We start from the raw sequence: 17482 nt of genomic DNA, 5'->3' as shown, positions 1-17482 counted from the left end.
CAAGTCCTCACAAGAGATCTGTGGTAGGGCAAGGAACTCAAAGTTCTCACATCCCACATGAATTAACCCCCAAGCCATCCTCCCTCTCAAAATACATAAAATAACAGATTACCCACAAATATACCCTTTCATAAATTAACAATACACTTGTCTTGCTGCTTCTTTTTTCTAGAAGCATCTATATATTTACATTTTTAAGGCTTGATCTAACACCCATTGCAATCGACTGGGGTCTTCTGATGACCCCAGTGGGTTCTGGAGTAGGCCCCTGTCGATAACTAAGGCTTCCACTCTCATTTAAACTTTCTTTTCCCTGTAAGTGAAGTTTATACATGGATTTAATGAACATATTGTAATTGAAATTCAAAGAACAGCAACCCATAGAGCAATAAAAAAGTACTCTGGTCTAACAAACAAGTCTTCTGGTAATAACATCACAGCAGCAGACAACGCAGTATTGCCGACCCCAAATGAGGAGTTCAGCCCCTCAACATCACACACACTTCTGTAAAACTATGAGTTATTTTAATAAATCAATGTTGGATTTATTTGCCTTTGGTTTTTAAACCTTTTGGCTTAAAATCATGTTTCAAGCTTTCTTTTTCCTCATACACAGTTAGAAAACTTTAATAAAAAAAGGCAGGGGAGAGTTTCAGGTCATCTGACTCCAAGAATGGAGGCTAACAGGAAAATGTCATGAAACCAACTTAAAAAAGATTGCAAGGGTTGGTGACCTTGCAAGGTGTTTCAGTCACTATCATTATCAGTCTAGGAAATGCCAGTGTAGAGCGCTGTGATTGCAGGGGGCAGCTTAATCCAAACTTATGTTTAGTACCCACTGTTTTGTACATATGTTTTGACAACGTGACAGAAAGGAAACATATAACTAACTGAAGAGGGTAAAGACAGTGTATTACCTTGATCATTTAGAAACTCATCCACGGAGTACCACGTCTTGCCATCCAAATAAAATGTTCCGTTGGTGGAGTTCAGCTCAGTGTAGTTCCTGATACACTTATGTCTTAAATTGCCCATAAAGAGCTGCAAGCCTATGAGGGCAAAGACACTCAAGCAGAAAACGGTCAGGATCATCACATCGGCAAGTTTCTTAACAGACTGGATAAGCGCACCTACAATGGTCTTCAACCCTAGGGAGATAAAAGCCAAGAGTTTATAGACTTAGAAGCTGAAACAATGGTACAGTTAGCTCTTTTTGATGCTGAAAGTCTGCTCAGCCCTACTCTACCATTTATAAGTAAAAGGGGTCCTTACTATATGTTTGTAATAAGATGGCACAATCAAGGCAGAAGCAATTCACGTGAAAACGTATTTTTGGCCTATTTTGGGGGGTAAATCTCTGCCTATTTAGGTTTATTCTTCCTTTTTTCTTAAATGAAAAGCCATTAAAAAGGGGAAAATAACTGAATGAAATAGATAGCAAGTCATGAGACAAAAAACCGATCAGAGCTAAATAAAATAGTTTGGGCAGACGATTAGATTTCAAGGGATTCAGGCTATATATGTACGTGACATAAACATATGGAAGACTTTCATCACTGGCTTGCCAAGGATATGCTAAGTTGCTTACTAAAAAGTCCTTAGGTAAAATTTTCAAGAGAGAGTAGATGGCCTAGGAGCCTAAGACCTACTGACTTTTAAAAATGCAGATTAATTCTAAATCGGCAGGATGATTTGATAAACGTTAAGCCCTGTGCGAGCAATCAAGAGATACGTGGATATTACTCCATGTCAGATCACATTACATATCATCTGGCCAAATCCTGCTTGCTTGCAGGACTGACCCAACTGCATGTCAAAATGTATACTTGAAGTAAATCGGCAGGATGATTTGATAAACGTTAAGCCCTGTGCGAGCAATCAAGAGATACGTGGATATTACTCCATGTCAGATCACATTACATATCATCTGGCCAAATCCTGCTTGCTTGCCATGAATAGTCCTACTGACTGACCCAACTGCATGTCAAAATGTGTACTTGAAGTGGGATCAAATATATGAAAAAGCAGGAAAAAAGGCAGGAGAAACTAGTAACAAGTTAAGTAATGTAAAACTGAGATAGTCAAGTGAAAATAAACACCTTGCTGGGGTAATTACTTTTAAGTATGCTGCCAGCACTAAGAGAAAATTGAAGGGTTGGACCAACCCAATACAGCCTGTTTTACTTACAGTATGTACAACATGCATGCAAATGAAGCTTGCTTTTCCAAATGTGTTTAAATAATTATGCCATTGTCACAAAAAAAAAGGCTCGCTTGGAAAACGTTCCCTGAGAACAGCAATGGCAATTGATGGCATATTATGTAAAAAACACAATGGAAGATGCTTTCCTATAAAAAAAAAAAGAAGCCTTCTTCTGCCTCATTAAAGATGCAGCAGAAATTCCAGATAAAGTGCATGTTGAGAGAAGCTCTGTTGCTTGGTTAATAGTTGCGTCTCATTGATATTCATGAAATAGCAACTGGTGCTCCTGATCCTTGACACCAGTATGGCAGCATAAAAGGGAGATGTGTTTAAAGAAAAACCACAGCTGAAAACGGATGATGTTCTCATGGTAACACTTCCCACCTGTGTTGATGTGCCTACTGAACACTGCCATGTCTGATTCCCATGAGTCTTACCCATGAATGTTCAATTAGGCCAAGTGACCAAAAAAGCCAGAAAAGCCCCAAAATGCCAAGTCATTTGGCTTTGTTTTGTTTTTGTTCTCATCCCAATTTTTTGGCAAAAAGGCAGCTGCTACATTTAAAGCAGGGTGAGCTTCTGGCATGGCTGAGGAGTCTGCCATCACCTCTGGATCCAGGACCTTAAACAATTCCAGTGTGGGGTGGGGTGCAGCTACTACCATAAGCCAGGAACTGGATTAGTGGACACGGCATGGCCCTGAAGCCATGCCATACCGAACTACCAGGCTATGGGGAAGCCAGCTTTCCCCATCAATCTCTCTTGGATCCCCCTGCAAAGCCAGCAAAGGACACATTTTCAAAATGGCTCAGGGCCGGACATTCAAAAGCATTCCCAGCTAAGTGCCTAGGTAGAGGCCAGATTTTTAAGTGTATTGGACAATACTGAAAATCTGGCCCCGTGTTTCAGTGCCTAAAGGGCAGCAGAACTCGTCCGCTAAACTAGCTTTAAATGAACGTTAAGAACTCAAAGGGAAATGGGGCTCCCAAGGGTAGAATATATTCAGCCTTGTTATGCATCTACAAAAGGTTTGGTTATAGCCCAATTCTGCAGGTTTTCCTTGGCCACACTCCCACAGAAGTCCACAGGAACAAAGTCCGTGTGAAAAATACAGGGCCAGGACATTAATGGATTAAAATTAAACAGCAACAAATCAGCTGGTGAGAACCTCAATTATAAATGCATTAGGGCATTTTTTTTCTAATTGTTTGCTACCTAATAAAACGATTTGTTTTGCTTGAATTTCCTTTCTTGTTCCTTCTTAAAGAGCATAGCTGCTTGCCCTCTCGCATTTGCTCAAATTTGGGATTGTCTGATGGGACATTGGGCCTTTTAGGGGAAAACAGCTAAACTGCAACCTCTTTTAGGCTTTGTCCTCAAGAACTCATAGGAAATTCCAGCATGACATTCACTTTGGTAACATGAATCCATGCTCAGAGCCTGCATCTGTAGGATTTAAGTGCAATGGTAAGAGGAGCTGCTTTGCCAGATACCTTCTGATATAGCAAAAGACAGCAAGGTATATTGCAAGTAAAATATCTGTGCTGCTTCTCCTTCCTTAAGAAACAATTACAGACTTGAACCTGCAAACACTTGCTCGCATGAGCGATGAATGAGGGACGCCTTTTCTTAGGACTCTGATGCGAATTCTTAGCTGCGCAGGTGGCGATTGGAAGAAAAAGGTTTGCAAGAGCAGGTCCCAAAACTGTTAATGTTAAGGCCAACTCATGAAATGCATCTTATCAGTTTAGGCACTCGAATGTGGAACAGAATGATAATCCTCCACTGTTTGTTTTATATCTTTAATCTTTGCAGGGATCAGAGCATTTCATTTTGAGCAGGTTTGCCATTTATTATTTCACTTTTCTTAAAGCCTCCAGGCCCTGCCTGTACACTTTAGTGGGAAAGCACTTTAGCAGCAAATTTACAACAATTATTAGTTTTTTAAAAAATGATTTAGGTTACTGTTAGGTGGCTTTTGCTGGAGAAAACAACATGCTGATTTGGAATATCTTTTGCAGGATCATTGTATTTTGGTCTCATCCTACAAAATCAAAATATAGCCTAAAAAGTAATCATTTTTCTTATAGTCATTTGGCTCCTGAAATAATGTATTCAGATTCCTGCTTATCTGAACACTAGAAATCCAGGTCACTAGGAATTGGGGGAGCCCTGCCGCAGGTGCTCTGCATTTTCCAGAGTTTCTCTCTTCCTGGTTTTATTTTTTGTAAAGGTAATTGCTAGATGTATTGCAATTTTGAGCACTATTAAATCTTTTAGATAAATAATCCTCCATTGAAATCATGCCAATGAGAGCACTGCAAGACAGCTTAATAGAAAGTACTATTTATGGAGTATTAAAGGCATTTATTTAACTCTTGCAGGTCAGGCACCAAACTGGGCAGCATGCAGCCAAAACTCAGGGCCTAATCCAAAGCCCACTGAAAGTCAATAATCCATTAATATCAATGGACCCTGGTCTAGGCCCTTGTAGAGCAATGAAGGCAATGCTTATCTGAAGGTCTAAGTTCTTTCTGAAATTATTAGGGCCAAATCCTGCTTGCTTTTCAGAAGTAAGCTCACTAATTTCAGATGCTCTGGTGTTGAGGGTCACAAAGGTAGCTAAATTGGCAGCTGCAGCGAGCAAGAGGGATTTGGTCCAAAACATTACTGTTAATGCTAACAGAAGTCAATACATTAGAACACTACCAGAAGTGAATCAAATAATAAGTATTTGAGTGCAAATCAGAAACCATAAGAAAGCAAGCAACACCAAACAGTGAAAAATGGCAATATCCCCCAACAGCATCCATTCCTCCTCTAAAATTGAACTGATTATTAGCAATGTTCAGTATGTCATCCTTACCAGATGTTGGCAATCACCTACTGTACTTCAGGCACTTTCATGCACATTCTGGGGGAGGAGAAAAGAAAAAAACAAAAAACAAAGCAAAACCAGGAACAGACTTGTGCTGTGATTGCTGTCACTTTACTTGTGTATGTCACTCCCAAGAGATGCACAGGTCTCATTAATGCTCGAGTTATATGTATAAGGTACCGAGAACACACTCTGACAAGCATGTTATGTCGTTAGCCAGAGACGCATGCTGCAGCTAGCAGTTTTATATTACCTTGGCAAATTCATAAGACTGTCAACATTACTGCAGATCATCTTTCTATAACAAGGCTAGGAGTCCCTATGACATGCATATAGTGTCTTCATATGAGATGCCATGTGTTTGCTACCTCCAGGCGAGCGTGTTGCCCTTCACAGGCTTCCAACTGACTGCCTGCTTACCAAGAGGTAATTAATGATAATTACCTCTTGGGCAAAGGGACTGAAGTGAGATTTAAGTTGTGCCGAAGGGGGCAGCTTCCAGACCCCCCTGAAAAAATACTGACTTCACCTATAAGGCCTTGAGATTTTTAAGTTTTGCTCCACAACTATCTTTCAGGACTGCATGATAATACCTAGGGACTTTCTCCAGATCTCATCCAAGTGGATGGAAAAGCTTGTGTTAAATTCAATGGGAGCTGGAGCAGGTTCCAGAGGCCTTAGATGTACTTGTTTCTGAGACGGGTTCTCAATATACATGATCCAAAGTACACTGCAATCAAAGGAAAGGCTCCTACCCAATTCAGTTGGATTTGGATCAATCCCACTGATTAATTAAATGGAAGCATTCGATCAAGAATGCTGTGGATCTTTTAAAATTAAATGGGCAGAGTCCAGTTGCCATAGTGATATACAAAGTGTGAAGCGCTAATTAATAAATTAAATCTCCTACAATAAAGGAAGCTCAAGGTCACAAACAAAAAGCCTTGGTTATTCTTCTAAAGTATATGGCTACTTGAGGAAATCAGAGACCAGGAAGCTGGTTTTCACAAATATACCTTTGAATATACTTACTGGAGACCCAGTAGGCCAGGTCTCCAGCTCCTGCACATGATAGCACATCACCAGGATCTTCCCAAAAGATGAGTAGTGAATTTAGCGAACTCTTGACCTTCAATGGTCTTGCTCAGGTACTTAAAGTTGGGCATGTGCTCTAAGGGTGAGATTTTTAAAACCACTAAGCACTGGTTTATTCCTGCTCCTACTGAAGTCAGTGGTAAAATGTCCATCGATTTCCACTTAAACAGAGCGCTTTTAAAGTCACGCACTAAGTGCTTTGCTGGAGGGAAGCCTTCCAGTAGCAGAGGATCTGCCCCCTTCGGTGAAAATATAACCAAACAATGCAAAAGTGTCATTGATTCTTATGGGAAGAACCGTGGATTTGGGGGTCTCATCCAAATTGTTCTTATGGAAACAACGCAGGTGCCCAGGTCACAAGAAATATCCCAACCTGACACCTCCCCAGAGGCCACAAAACCTCTGAGGCATCTAGAGCAGAAGTCAGCAACCCATGGCCTGTGGGCAGGATCTGAGCCATGAGCCCTTTGAACTGGCCCACAGACGTGGGGCTTTGGCAGCATTCAGCTACCGCAGAATTTGGCCGTACTTGGTTTCCTGTGCTGCTGCAGGGAACAGCAGTGGCTGGGTTTTGGCTCCCACCTTCTTGCCCCTCACTCGAACTCAGTTAAGTCCTGAATGCAGCCTCTGCTCCAGAGTCCTTAGGCACCTTCATTTTCGCCTGTAAAGGTTGTTAGGTGCCCTGGCTTAGGCTCCTGTACATGCACCACTCAGCTCAAGTGCTAAGCTTACAACTTCTGCCTAAGCTCCTTTGCCATCCAGATCAGAACTGGGAAGCACTTAGCACCCGCCTAAGTCCCCAATTAGGCTTCCACAGAGCACCGAGTACTGCACAAATACAGCACTGCTGGGTGCTGCTGCTGCTATCCACCTTTGGAAGAGTGGCACAGGGGTTAGAGCCCTCCCCTGGGAAGTGGGAGACCGGTTTTCTGGGCCCATCTCCACCCAAGAGGATTCAAAGCATCATTCTCTTCTCATGAGTGCACCCTACCCACCAGGCTACACAACAGTCTGGGCAGAGGAACCCATCCCTTTGACGCTTCCTGTTGAATCTGGGTCATTGGGAAGCCCAAAATACAAGATTCACTGGGTCAGAAGGAGGACAAGCATGTGGGAGTGTGGCCGTAACCCAGTGATGAGGGCCAGGACCTGGATGGGGAAGGATCCTTAGGTTATGCTTCCTGCTGCCAGATTTATTCCAGCAACTGCCTAATGCACAATGTAGACACTGATCTGAGAGGAGGGACTGAAACCAGGTTTTTTTCCCTCTGAAAAGAATGCTCTTCTCACTGGGGCAGAGAAGCAGGCTTGTTCTGGACTGCTTTCCTTATACCCCCATGACAGGCCTTCTTGGTCATGCAGGATATTCAATAGCTGGATGGGTAGACCGCTCCCCTGGAAGGCTGGAGATGTCTGTTTGGGTTCCCCAAAGCTGAGGGAGGCCTAGAAAACAGGTCTCCTACTTTCTAGGTCAGCGCTATAACCAACAGACTACTGCCCATGGATGCTGCGCTTCACTGAATGCTGCATGAGTCAGGAACCTCTGTCCGGGAGCACCTCATCTCCGAGGAGAGGCTGGGTTTAAGACCCTCCCACAGCTAACATTTACTATTTGTTTAAGTGCTTCTCTGTTGAATACCTAGGTGCTCCAGATTGCCCTTTGGTGCTGGCTAACTCTCCACCAATTGCATGGGGATCCCAGCTGCCTATCCTTGTTGATTTGGATCACTTTCCTAGGTCCAGCTTCCTAATTTTCAGGCACTGCAATGCCTAAGTGGAGGTACCTAAAACAAAGTGGTGACACCTATGTAAATTGTTTGATCAGGCCCTTGGCCCCTAGCATGAAGATATTGCTTATGAGAAGGTTATCTGAGTCTCCACACGGGGAAATGAGAGAACTTGTGTTCCTGTGTACTGCACTGCTACATTTCTATCTATGCTTTCTTTCACCAACAAATAGCTCACTTATGTATCTATGACTACTGCAGCGTTTACATGTATTTTAAATAAAATCCTCCTTCCTCTCTAATTTACCTCTTTTCATTACAAACTAGGTACAATTTATTGTCTGAAGTGTAACAGGCTTTCACTTGGTTTGTGATAGAGAACATGACAAAATTACAGCACATAACTCAGCAAAATTGGCAGGCTCTGCTCTGAAGAGGTTCATGATTGAGACAAGATGGAAAGTGAAAGGCGTCCCCTGGAGAGGGCTGTCTCTCCAGGTTAGCCTTCAAATCACTGGCGGAGGAGAGCTTGAAAGCTCTTTTTTGTTTAGCCATTACTGCCTTATGTGATCTATAAATCATGATGCTCAGCTTGCAGTTAAACCGTGGCTTTCCCAAGCAAAAGCACGTTCAGAGTGAACAATGCAATTGTAAAAATCTTAACCAAACCTTTCCGCCACATGGGGGGGTTCCCTTCAAGCCCAATGAGTCAAATGTAAAACAGAAATGCCGAAGGTTTCTCAGAGCATGACGGTTAAGTACTGATTATTTGAAACTACTCATTAAGGATAGTTTGGGGCCACCCTGGACATGTCTACATGCGCCTCTTTTAAGCAGGCTTAGCCTAAAATTGCCATTTTTAAGGCGCAAACCTAATGCATAAAGCAGGTATCAAATTTAGGCATGAATAGCTCAGCTGCATTAGTGCACATGTAGATGCACTAATGCACATTAACATGGTGTGCATCAATGGATACACACCACGTTAATGCACATTAGCACATCTGCACATGTGCTGATGCGACTTAGCTATTTGCACCTAAATTTAATGAGCCTTAATGCACATTGGTGCATCCCTCTATACATGCATGCCTAAATTGCCTTAAGTAAAAGAGCCTTAAGTTTAGGGGTGTGTAAATACACGTGTAGACATACCCCCTGATACACACTGGGCTCATCTACATGTGCTATTAATATGATTGAATAAACTCTGGCACAGTGTACACCTGAGTTTATTGCTCCCAGGTGCCACGTTTGCACGTGTGCCTGGGACCACAGCACATTGAGCTGGGTCAGAGCATCCCCGGCTGGCAGCGGGCCCAGGGTGTCAGTCTGCCAGCCTGGGGCTGCTCCAACCTGGCTCAACATGCTGCAGAGAGAGTGGCTGGGCCCTGAGGGTGCTCCAGTGCAGGGCTAGCCGGCAGGCAGCCCCTGCACTGAAGCACTCTCGTGCACCAGCCAGCCCTATCAGCGTCTATATGTGCATTGCAGTGCACTAAATAATGCCACTGTAAGACAGTATTTGTGTTTACAGGTACTAACCTACGACAGCATTTATTAGTTTACTGTGGGCTAATAGGGCTCAATGCATAGATGCTGAGACTTTACTAAGATGCTAATCAGGCAAGTGTGCAGTAAAGCATCTCATGTAGATGTATCCAGTGAGCTGCATCCTTCTGTACATTGGTCTCAATTCAATCACACATGGCTGGAGGGGCTCAGAGTGAATGAGCTCAGGTTGAAGAATCCGGCCCATGTTGTAGAAGATTTTGTCTTATCCTAATCAGAAAATTCACGACAACATTTTAAGCTATGTGTGGCTGTTAAAATATCAGCTCTGAGAGCATAAATATCTATAAACACTTACACTGGGGCATTTGTTTATATTTCTGTGTTGCAATATAAGTGTCTAGCGTCTCGTGGAGTTTAAAAAAAGATCTCGTTAATCTGAAATGGCTGCACTGAAGATTTTGAGCAGCCTACTCAAAGTTTAGAGTATTTTTGATATGTAATTGCCAACATCTGTTCAGGATAATCACTGACAGGATCTACCATGCACGGTTTTTGCTATCTGCTCTACCTTGCCATGCAGGTCGGATATGTTAAACACTGAGGCTGAATGAGACCTGTCCATAGATAACATGTGGTAAGAATATATCTTGCCAGGGGGTTAAGTTCTGAAATTAGTCTGCCTCTGAATAAATCACTCATTGGAAGTAATTTTTTAAAAATTTATTTTAAGAAAACCTTTGCCAAAGGAGAGCCAATAGACATTTGATTTAAAATAAAAAACTATGGGAATGGGAGCTAATTCATTAATTACTGATTGTCTTTGGGACAGTAGCATTTAATATTTGTTGGTGAATCCGTGGCCCCATTGAAGTCAATGGCAAAACCCTTACTGATTTCAACAGAGCCCAAATTTCACTTGTTGCCATTGCAACTGGGAGAGCACCAGAAAAAAAATGGAAAAAACCCCAGGCTACCTATGTTTTCAGCCAGATGCTGAGCACGCGCTGTGACTCTTCTGAGGATGTACTCGTGAGCTCTAACACATGCTCTCAGGTCACCATGTATCATGTCATTGGTAAGGTCAATCTCTGAAGATCACAAGAGAATTTCATTGCTGTTTTCATATGGTTCAGAAACGAGTACTTTACAGATCCAATTCATGATGCACCAAAGAACTTACATAGCAGTACTCATGTTGGTGAGCTCTTGCCATTTTGAAAACATGCCGATTCCTTTTGCCCACAAAGTGGTATTGAAAATCATATGAAAAATGTATTCTATTGACAGGTCACATTCCCTACATTCATCCATTCCCGATCAGTATCTACTGTGAGGTCCTTGATGTTTACTGTCGTTTCTACTGGAAATGGCATGTAGGCTTTAACTGCAGCCTGAGTGTTTAACCTGATTTTCACCTGAAATGACTGAGATTGTTTTCAGCGCCCGAAGTACTCTGAACGTTCGTAAGGCTGAGACATTGCCCAGGTCCACAAATTCAGTTATGTATCTGTAACAAGGGAAAGTCACACACAGACAATGACAAAACGCCAGCAAAAAACAACAGTCAAGGGGACAAAGAGAGACAGAGAGAGAATCACTTGTAGCTGAGAGCTAATATGCAAGGATCAGGGCTTCTTACCTGGAATTACTGAAATAGTTTTTAAAGCTCTCAATACCCTGAAAGTCCGAAGAGGTGCAACACTGCCTACATTCACAAATTCTCCTACATACCTGTAGAATTAAGCCACAGTTATTTGGAATTATACAACAGAGTGTGCTATTGGACTGAATGAACAGTGCATTCACTTATGATATATGAACGAATGCATCCAAATTGAATGGGGCGTCCCTATGATGAGGCTGTTCTTAGATGCCATTCTTTCTGAGTATGTCATACTATAAAACATTTTAAGTGTTACCTCTATAATAAATCTTATGTATTTGGCATCAGTTCCTTTAAAACTACGAGAAGGACTTTGTTATAACCATGCTCAACAATGCATGCTGTGAGCATTTTGTCATCCTTTAAAAAAAATTTCATCTTCCCAGCAATTATTACAGATGTATTTAAAAAAAGAACAGCAAGGTAAATGTAAAGACATGAGAAAATTTAAGTCTAAAATATTCCTAATAATGGTGACCCAGTAACTGAAATCAAGCATATTTAGGACAATCAGGGGAAATATCAATGCATATAATTCCATGGGATTATTTCTCAATGTTGCTTTGGTATGTGGCACAGCTGATGCGGATTCCAAGAGATGATAACAAATTGATTTGGTTTTTGTGCACATAATCTTTGTCTGTGGTTGCCAGCAGATGGATTTTAAATGAGTATAATTTCAGTTCTACTGTAATGCATTTCTGATTAAAAATACTGATCCTGATTCTCTCCTGTTTTGCCTGTTACGTTGTCACAAAAACCTGTGCAAAGTGAGCGTACTGTGCTACCGCAAGGGTAAGTAGTCGGACAATTCTGATGTGGTATTGTTTCACACAGGTCATTTCTTCAACCTGGCAAAAGCCATACAGCACATTCACCATCTTATCTTCTGCACAGTTCAGCTCTTGGGCTCCATCACAACCCTGTGCTGTTACATTTGCATATTTTAATTTCCCGGGGCAGTCAAACTCCTGTTTTTGGTATGAAGTTCACCCGCTGATTTACAGAAGCTGGCAAACTGGGTTTTGTGCGGAGACCTCTAGTGGGGTTATAACACAGTCTCCCCAGATCTGCTACTTCAGATTATTGTCTGAGATGGCAACACTGCTTCACCTCTTCAGAGTGAATCTCATTGGAAAATTTGGTAAACATTTGCCGAACAAAAGCTTTCCTCAAACTTCTGAATCTAACAGATCTTCAGTCCAGTCAAATGAGGGCTAATGCCGACCACCTCCTCCATAACATGCAGAGGTTGCAAAGAATGTATGGTTGAGTAATGGCATATGGATGCATTTTAGTTGACCACCGATTTATTGGAGCATTATAACTAGCTGGATGACCACTGGAGAAAGTGCTCTTGACTTCTCTTTGCAATCAGACGTTTACTAACTACAGAGTGCATAGGAGTGCTTAGGATCAACTACACCATATACTGTAATGTGCTCCTTAGTACAATGGGTGAGAATAGTCTTGTGTACAACTTTATGGGTTTAGTGCTGCATCAATTTATTGCACTAATAAATGCTGTCTGCATCAATGGCCTATTTAATTGGTGACATTATCTACTCAGAAGGGAGATTCGAGTCTATTTCACCATGATGACATAATTCCTCTACAGGAAGTGATACTAATTGCCCAATAACACCTGTTAACAAAATAGCTGCACCTCCTGTTCATTTAATTCTAGCCACCACTGTATATGCTAGCTGGGTGCATCAATATTTCGTACCTAAATTTGTTTGCACTAGAAACTCATGTATTTCAGACCTCTCCATCCCATCTTGAATTCTTATACACTTTCTTCTACTCAGGCTTTCAGAAGCATAAACAGAACTACTAGTACTATCATATAAACATATGTGCAAACAAGGTTGTAAAGCTGTTTGTAGATTCAATACAATTCTGGTTTAAAGGATTTTTGTGGATACAAATTCAGCTTGTATCAGACCTGAGAATTATCCAGTGCCTCTTACTGTCTGATGGCTACAGACCTGGAAAGCAGAATTCCTGCTATTCTGACTGTATTGCAATCAATCTTAACTTTATCCCTGCTAATTTGGTACTTGAAGAATTGTTGGCTACTGCATGAGAATAAAGGTTGCTGCTGTTCTCTTCCAGCCCTAGCCTATAACTGGACTCTTCATCTCTGACAAAAACGCATTTGAGTACAAATATGATTATATAGTACAAATCAGGAGAAGAAAAAAAAAGGCAATATAACCCAATTCCAAAGCACCTAGTTATTGCAGAATGTAGCTTTTTGGCAGAGGGAGTCTTCCATGAGATGCACTATTTTAGGGGCCTTCTAAACAAGCAATATGCATCATTTGATATTCATATTCAATATTTGATAATAATATTCTATTAAATTAATAATATTAAATATTTTAATACTATTTGATATTCAATATTCATATTAATATTATCATCATTATGATAAGAAATTTGGCATAAACATGGAAAATCAGAATTTTGGGGCCTTTTTCCACCAATGTGGGGAAGGGGACAGGGCTATTATGCAGCTTCTATGATTTTGGTGGGAGAGTTGGACTGAGATTCATTTTATTTTACACCACTGTGAGAACTAACACATACACAGAGTACCACAAAGAGGGAAATCCTGTCAATTTTGTCGGCCACAACCTTGTTCCTGTACTCAGTACTTGTTCAGAGAGTCAGCATCAGGCCTATGGACTTCTTGGGCATGTCTACACAAGACTTTTACTATGCAGGAAACCAATGACTTCCACTGTAAAGGTCATGTGTCTACACGTGAGCCCTTATTAGGCTGGGGCAGATTAATTTACTCTGCAGTAGAATAGTATTTGTAATAGTACTTGAGGAGTTGGGTTTTTTTTATTCCTTAGCAATGCATGTGTAGATACTGCCCTGGCTGGCTGGGGCACGAGGGTGCTTCAGTGCAGGGACTGCCTGTCAGCTAGTCCTGCACTGAAGCACCCATGCACCCCAGCCAGCTCCTCCACAGCACGTTTAGCCCGGTCAGAGCAGCTCTGGGCTGGCATGCTGACCCCCTGGCCTTCCTGCCAGCTGGGGCTGCTCTGACCTGGCTCAACTTGCTGTGGTCTTGGGAGCACATGCAAATGGTACATGCCCAGAGCAATAAACTCCAGTACGATAAGTACTTAAGCTGAGAAGTATCTCTACACCAGATCCACAGCCCCCTTTACATACTCAAGACTGGTAGTTTATGCACAATGCTAGCCCTAGTAGTCATACCTGTAGCTCTAGTTACTCCTGCCTCACTATCAAAGCTCTCTGGGTGGATCTACATGAGAAGCTTTACTGCGCATCAGACAAATCTAATGTGCAGTAAAGCATCACCGTCTATACATGCATGGCAATTACTGCACAGTAGATTAGCCTAATGTGCCATTTTCTAGTACTAGTAGATACAGGTACTAGAAAACGGTGCATTAAACTAATGCACCAAAGTGCACATGTGGATCCTGACTGGGAGCAAATTGCTCCTGGTCAACCCAGGCACCAGGAGGATACTCAGTTAGCCCTGAGTTCTGGGGGGCAGGCGGGGAGCTAGAGACAACTCCCTGCTCACCCCCCTGGAGCAGCTCTGAACTGCATGGGATCTTGGAGCTCCAGGGGGTGCACAGAGAGCTGTCCCCTGATCCCTCCTCACCTGTCCCCCAGAGCCCATGCCTGACCCCCCGACCCCCCGCATCTTCCCTTGTTCTACTTCACTGCTAAATGCAACAAAGAAAAATCCCATCCAGCAATGAGAAAAAGATGACTGAGATGCAGCTGGCCCTCAAAAGGGTTTCTTCTGTGTTCTGCTTTTGTGTGCTCAGAGTGGCCAGATACCAATTTTGGCTAAAACCATAGTAATTTGGTATACCAGGTATCAAAATCTGGGTGAAAGACCATCCCTGCTGCTTGTCACCAGAATACAGCGCCTGATCCAAAGTCTACTGGAATCAAAGGAAGTCCTTCTATAGGGAAGTGTTGTGCTGTTGGGCAGTACCGATAGATTTTTTGGTCCCAATCCTATATACTGTAATAATTTTGCAATGGACTCCAACAGCCCTTATATATGCTTTAGCTAGGGTTGGATGGAGTTGATTTACCTGATTTGAGATCCACTCAAATACCAGGAGTTCAGGAGTTCAGCTAGAATGTCAGTGTTACCAGAGTTGCATTCTGCTTAAGGGAGGCTTCGAAAATGGAGGATAAAGGAGCAGAGAGAACAGAATGTCAAAGGAGGAGAAAATAGACTAAATATGAAATGGAAAACAGGTCGAGAAAAACAAAAGAACAGGGAGAGCAGTAGGGTGAGGGCAGGGGCAGGAAGCAGAGAGGAAGAGAAAAAACACTATTGAAAAAATAAATATCATGAATTGCATACTGCAAAATAGTGTGGGCCCAATCCCCCAAGGGGTTGCACTGGATAATTCCATTGAAATTAATGGCCTGGGTTCTCCCATGTGCAGAGATCTACCCTGAACGTGAAGCTATCAAACAGCTGGTTATACAGCCCTGGCTCTGAAATCGTCTTCACTGGACCCCGCTGAAGGGTCCAGACCCAAATGGCCACAGACTGTCTATGCTGGAGCACAGAGCCCCAGCAGGGACTGATTTACCCTGTATAAGGGCACTCTGATTACCTAGCATGGGGATGAGGGTAGAGTACTCTGTAGTTATTCTAACATGCAAAAACCATCTAAAAATATTGAACTCCCCACTGAATAAAACTTGGCTAAGTTTCAGGATAAGAAGGGTTTGTGAATTTAAAACTAGTTTGATAAACTGAAGATTAGCCCTGAGGAGGTTATAAACCTGATGCTTGGCTATATTCTACCTTCAGCTATTTAAGATTCCTGGGCACTCTTTGCAGGGCAAAGTTTGTTCCCTTTATTAATTGTGTTGCTATGTTTCTGTCTTCTGGTGTGTTTTCTGAAGTGGATATGAGAGCTGTTCTGGTGCTTGCAGTTTGTACAGGGATTTTTTGTTGTTGTTAATTTTAAGCAACTACTAATTAAAATGTATTAATATATTATTAATCCTCACTGAACTGAACTAATTGCAATTTTTCTTTGCGTGAAAGGAAGATACAATTATAACGGAAACCTCAGAGATGTCTCTGTGGTCAGTGTTATGGATAGATGTGTTATAAGCAGCAGACATTTCAATATTTTCCTACAATGCTGTTACCACTTAACAAATATAACTATATATTTAATTATGTACTGGATTTGGTCAAATACAAGAGGGTTTTTTTCCCCCCAATCACCCTGGGGAAAAAAGGCCCGTGTCTTATATTTGCATATAAGGAAATACACTATCATTCAACTGCTGCCAAAAGCAGCATGTGCTCAGTAATGGAAACCAGCTATGAAGTTGATTAAATGCCGCCAAAACTGAGCACGGCTTTAAAACATGTAGCCCATATTGGGTAAACATACTGATGGGAAGTGCGTGTGTGCGTATGTGTGTGTGTACACATGTGACCCTTAGAAAAATGTGTGCGTGCTCCCTCCACAGGAACTGGCACTGGGCCTGGAGGTACTGCAATACAAGGCTGGCACTGAGAAAGACAGAGGCAGCCTTGACACCCTCCCTTTGATGCCAAAAATGCTTGAGCTTAGTAAAAAGATCGAAATCCTACCACAAGGATAAGTTAGTGCCACTCGCTTGAATAAGACGGATGGTAGAGCACATTACATGCAGCCTCTCTCAGCATCGACTTTTTCAGGTTATAGTGAGCCGCTACACTGATACATTTCAACTCTCTCTTCACTCCCATAGCTGAGCTGTGCCTTTCTTTCCCTTTTCCAATGATTCCTGTTTCTTCATTGCCTTTAAATGTCTGGCAAACATCACCAAAGAGGGCCCCAAACAATTCACCCAGAAACCCTCTATCACCCCACCTCCTCAGCCTGTCGCATACGATTAGTATAGCCTGCACCCCCCCCATGAGGTGTTGCCCTGTGCTTCATTTGCTCATACATTTTTGGAGGATCCCAAGACTTATGAAAAGAACACCTGGTTCCAGTTATGAGTGGCGGGCTAATTAGCACGTGGCTCCTTTGTGGCGGGTATCTGGAGTACATGCACGTACTGAGCAGTGCTGACTCTGATGTGGCTCAGTCCAATGAATAATATGATCAATGATGAGCCTTTTGGATTTGGACTAATATCACGCATCGTTTGTATGATATGTAAGGAGGTACAAATGTGCCGCTTAAAAGAGTGTTTCTGGAGTACCTGTGCTAAAACTTGCAGCCGTTTTAATAAAAAGTAAAATGCATCAATTCTGCATGAACTAAGTATATGGGTACCTGTAGTACAGGCGTTTGGTGAAGGTCAGTGTTTTCAAGTTTTCCCTTCACTCAGGTGCTAACCTTTAGCAGCTAAGGGACAGCAGGGTCTGA

The 17482-nt window shown here is 42.2% G+C and overlaps 1 protein-coding gene across 9 annotated transcripts in view; it reads right to left on the bottom strand.

Moving 5' to 3' along the window:
- Positions 1-17482, bottom strand: part of LOC102380629 (sodium channel protein type 5 subunit alpha) — a 252836-nt gene that overhangs the window by 214079 nt on the left and 21275 nt on the right. For 7 of the 9 annotated variants that reach the window (XM_025200461.1, XM_025200458.1, XM_025200464.1 and 4 more), the window contains exons 4-5: positions 11055-11146; positions 918-1148 (exon numbers count right to left, since the gene is read on the bottom strand). In XM_025200461.1, the coding sequence (XP_025056246.1) occupies positions 918-1148; positions 11055-11146 (323 nt within the window). Of the gene's footprint in view, positions 1-917; positions 1149-11054; positions 11147-17482 lie in introns of those variants that run through there. The other 2 variants (XM_025200467.1, XM_025200468.1) reach the window with 2 other exon arrangements.

This window comes from Alligator sinensis, unplaced genomic scaffold (genome assembly GCF_000455745.1).
Source record: "Alligator sinensis unplaced genomic scaffold, ASM45574v1 scaffold599_1, whole genome shotgun sequence".
Classification (NCBI taxonomy): Eukaryota; Metazoa; Chordata; order Crocodylia; family Alligatoridae; genus Alligator; species Alligator sinensis.
The sequence above is the reverse complement of the archived record's forward strand: the minus strand, read 5'-3'. Positions and strand labels throughout refer to the sequence as shown.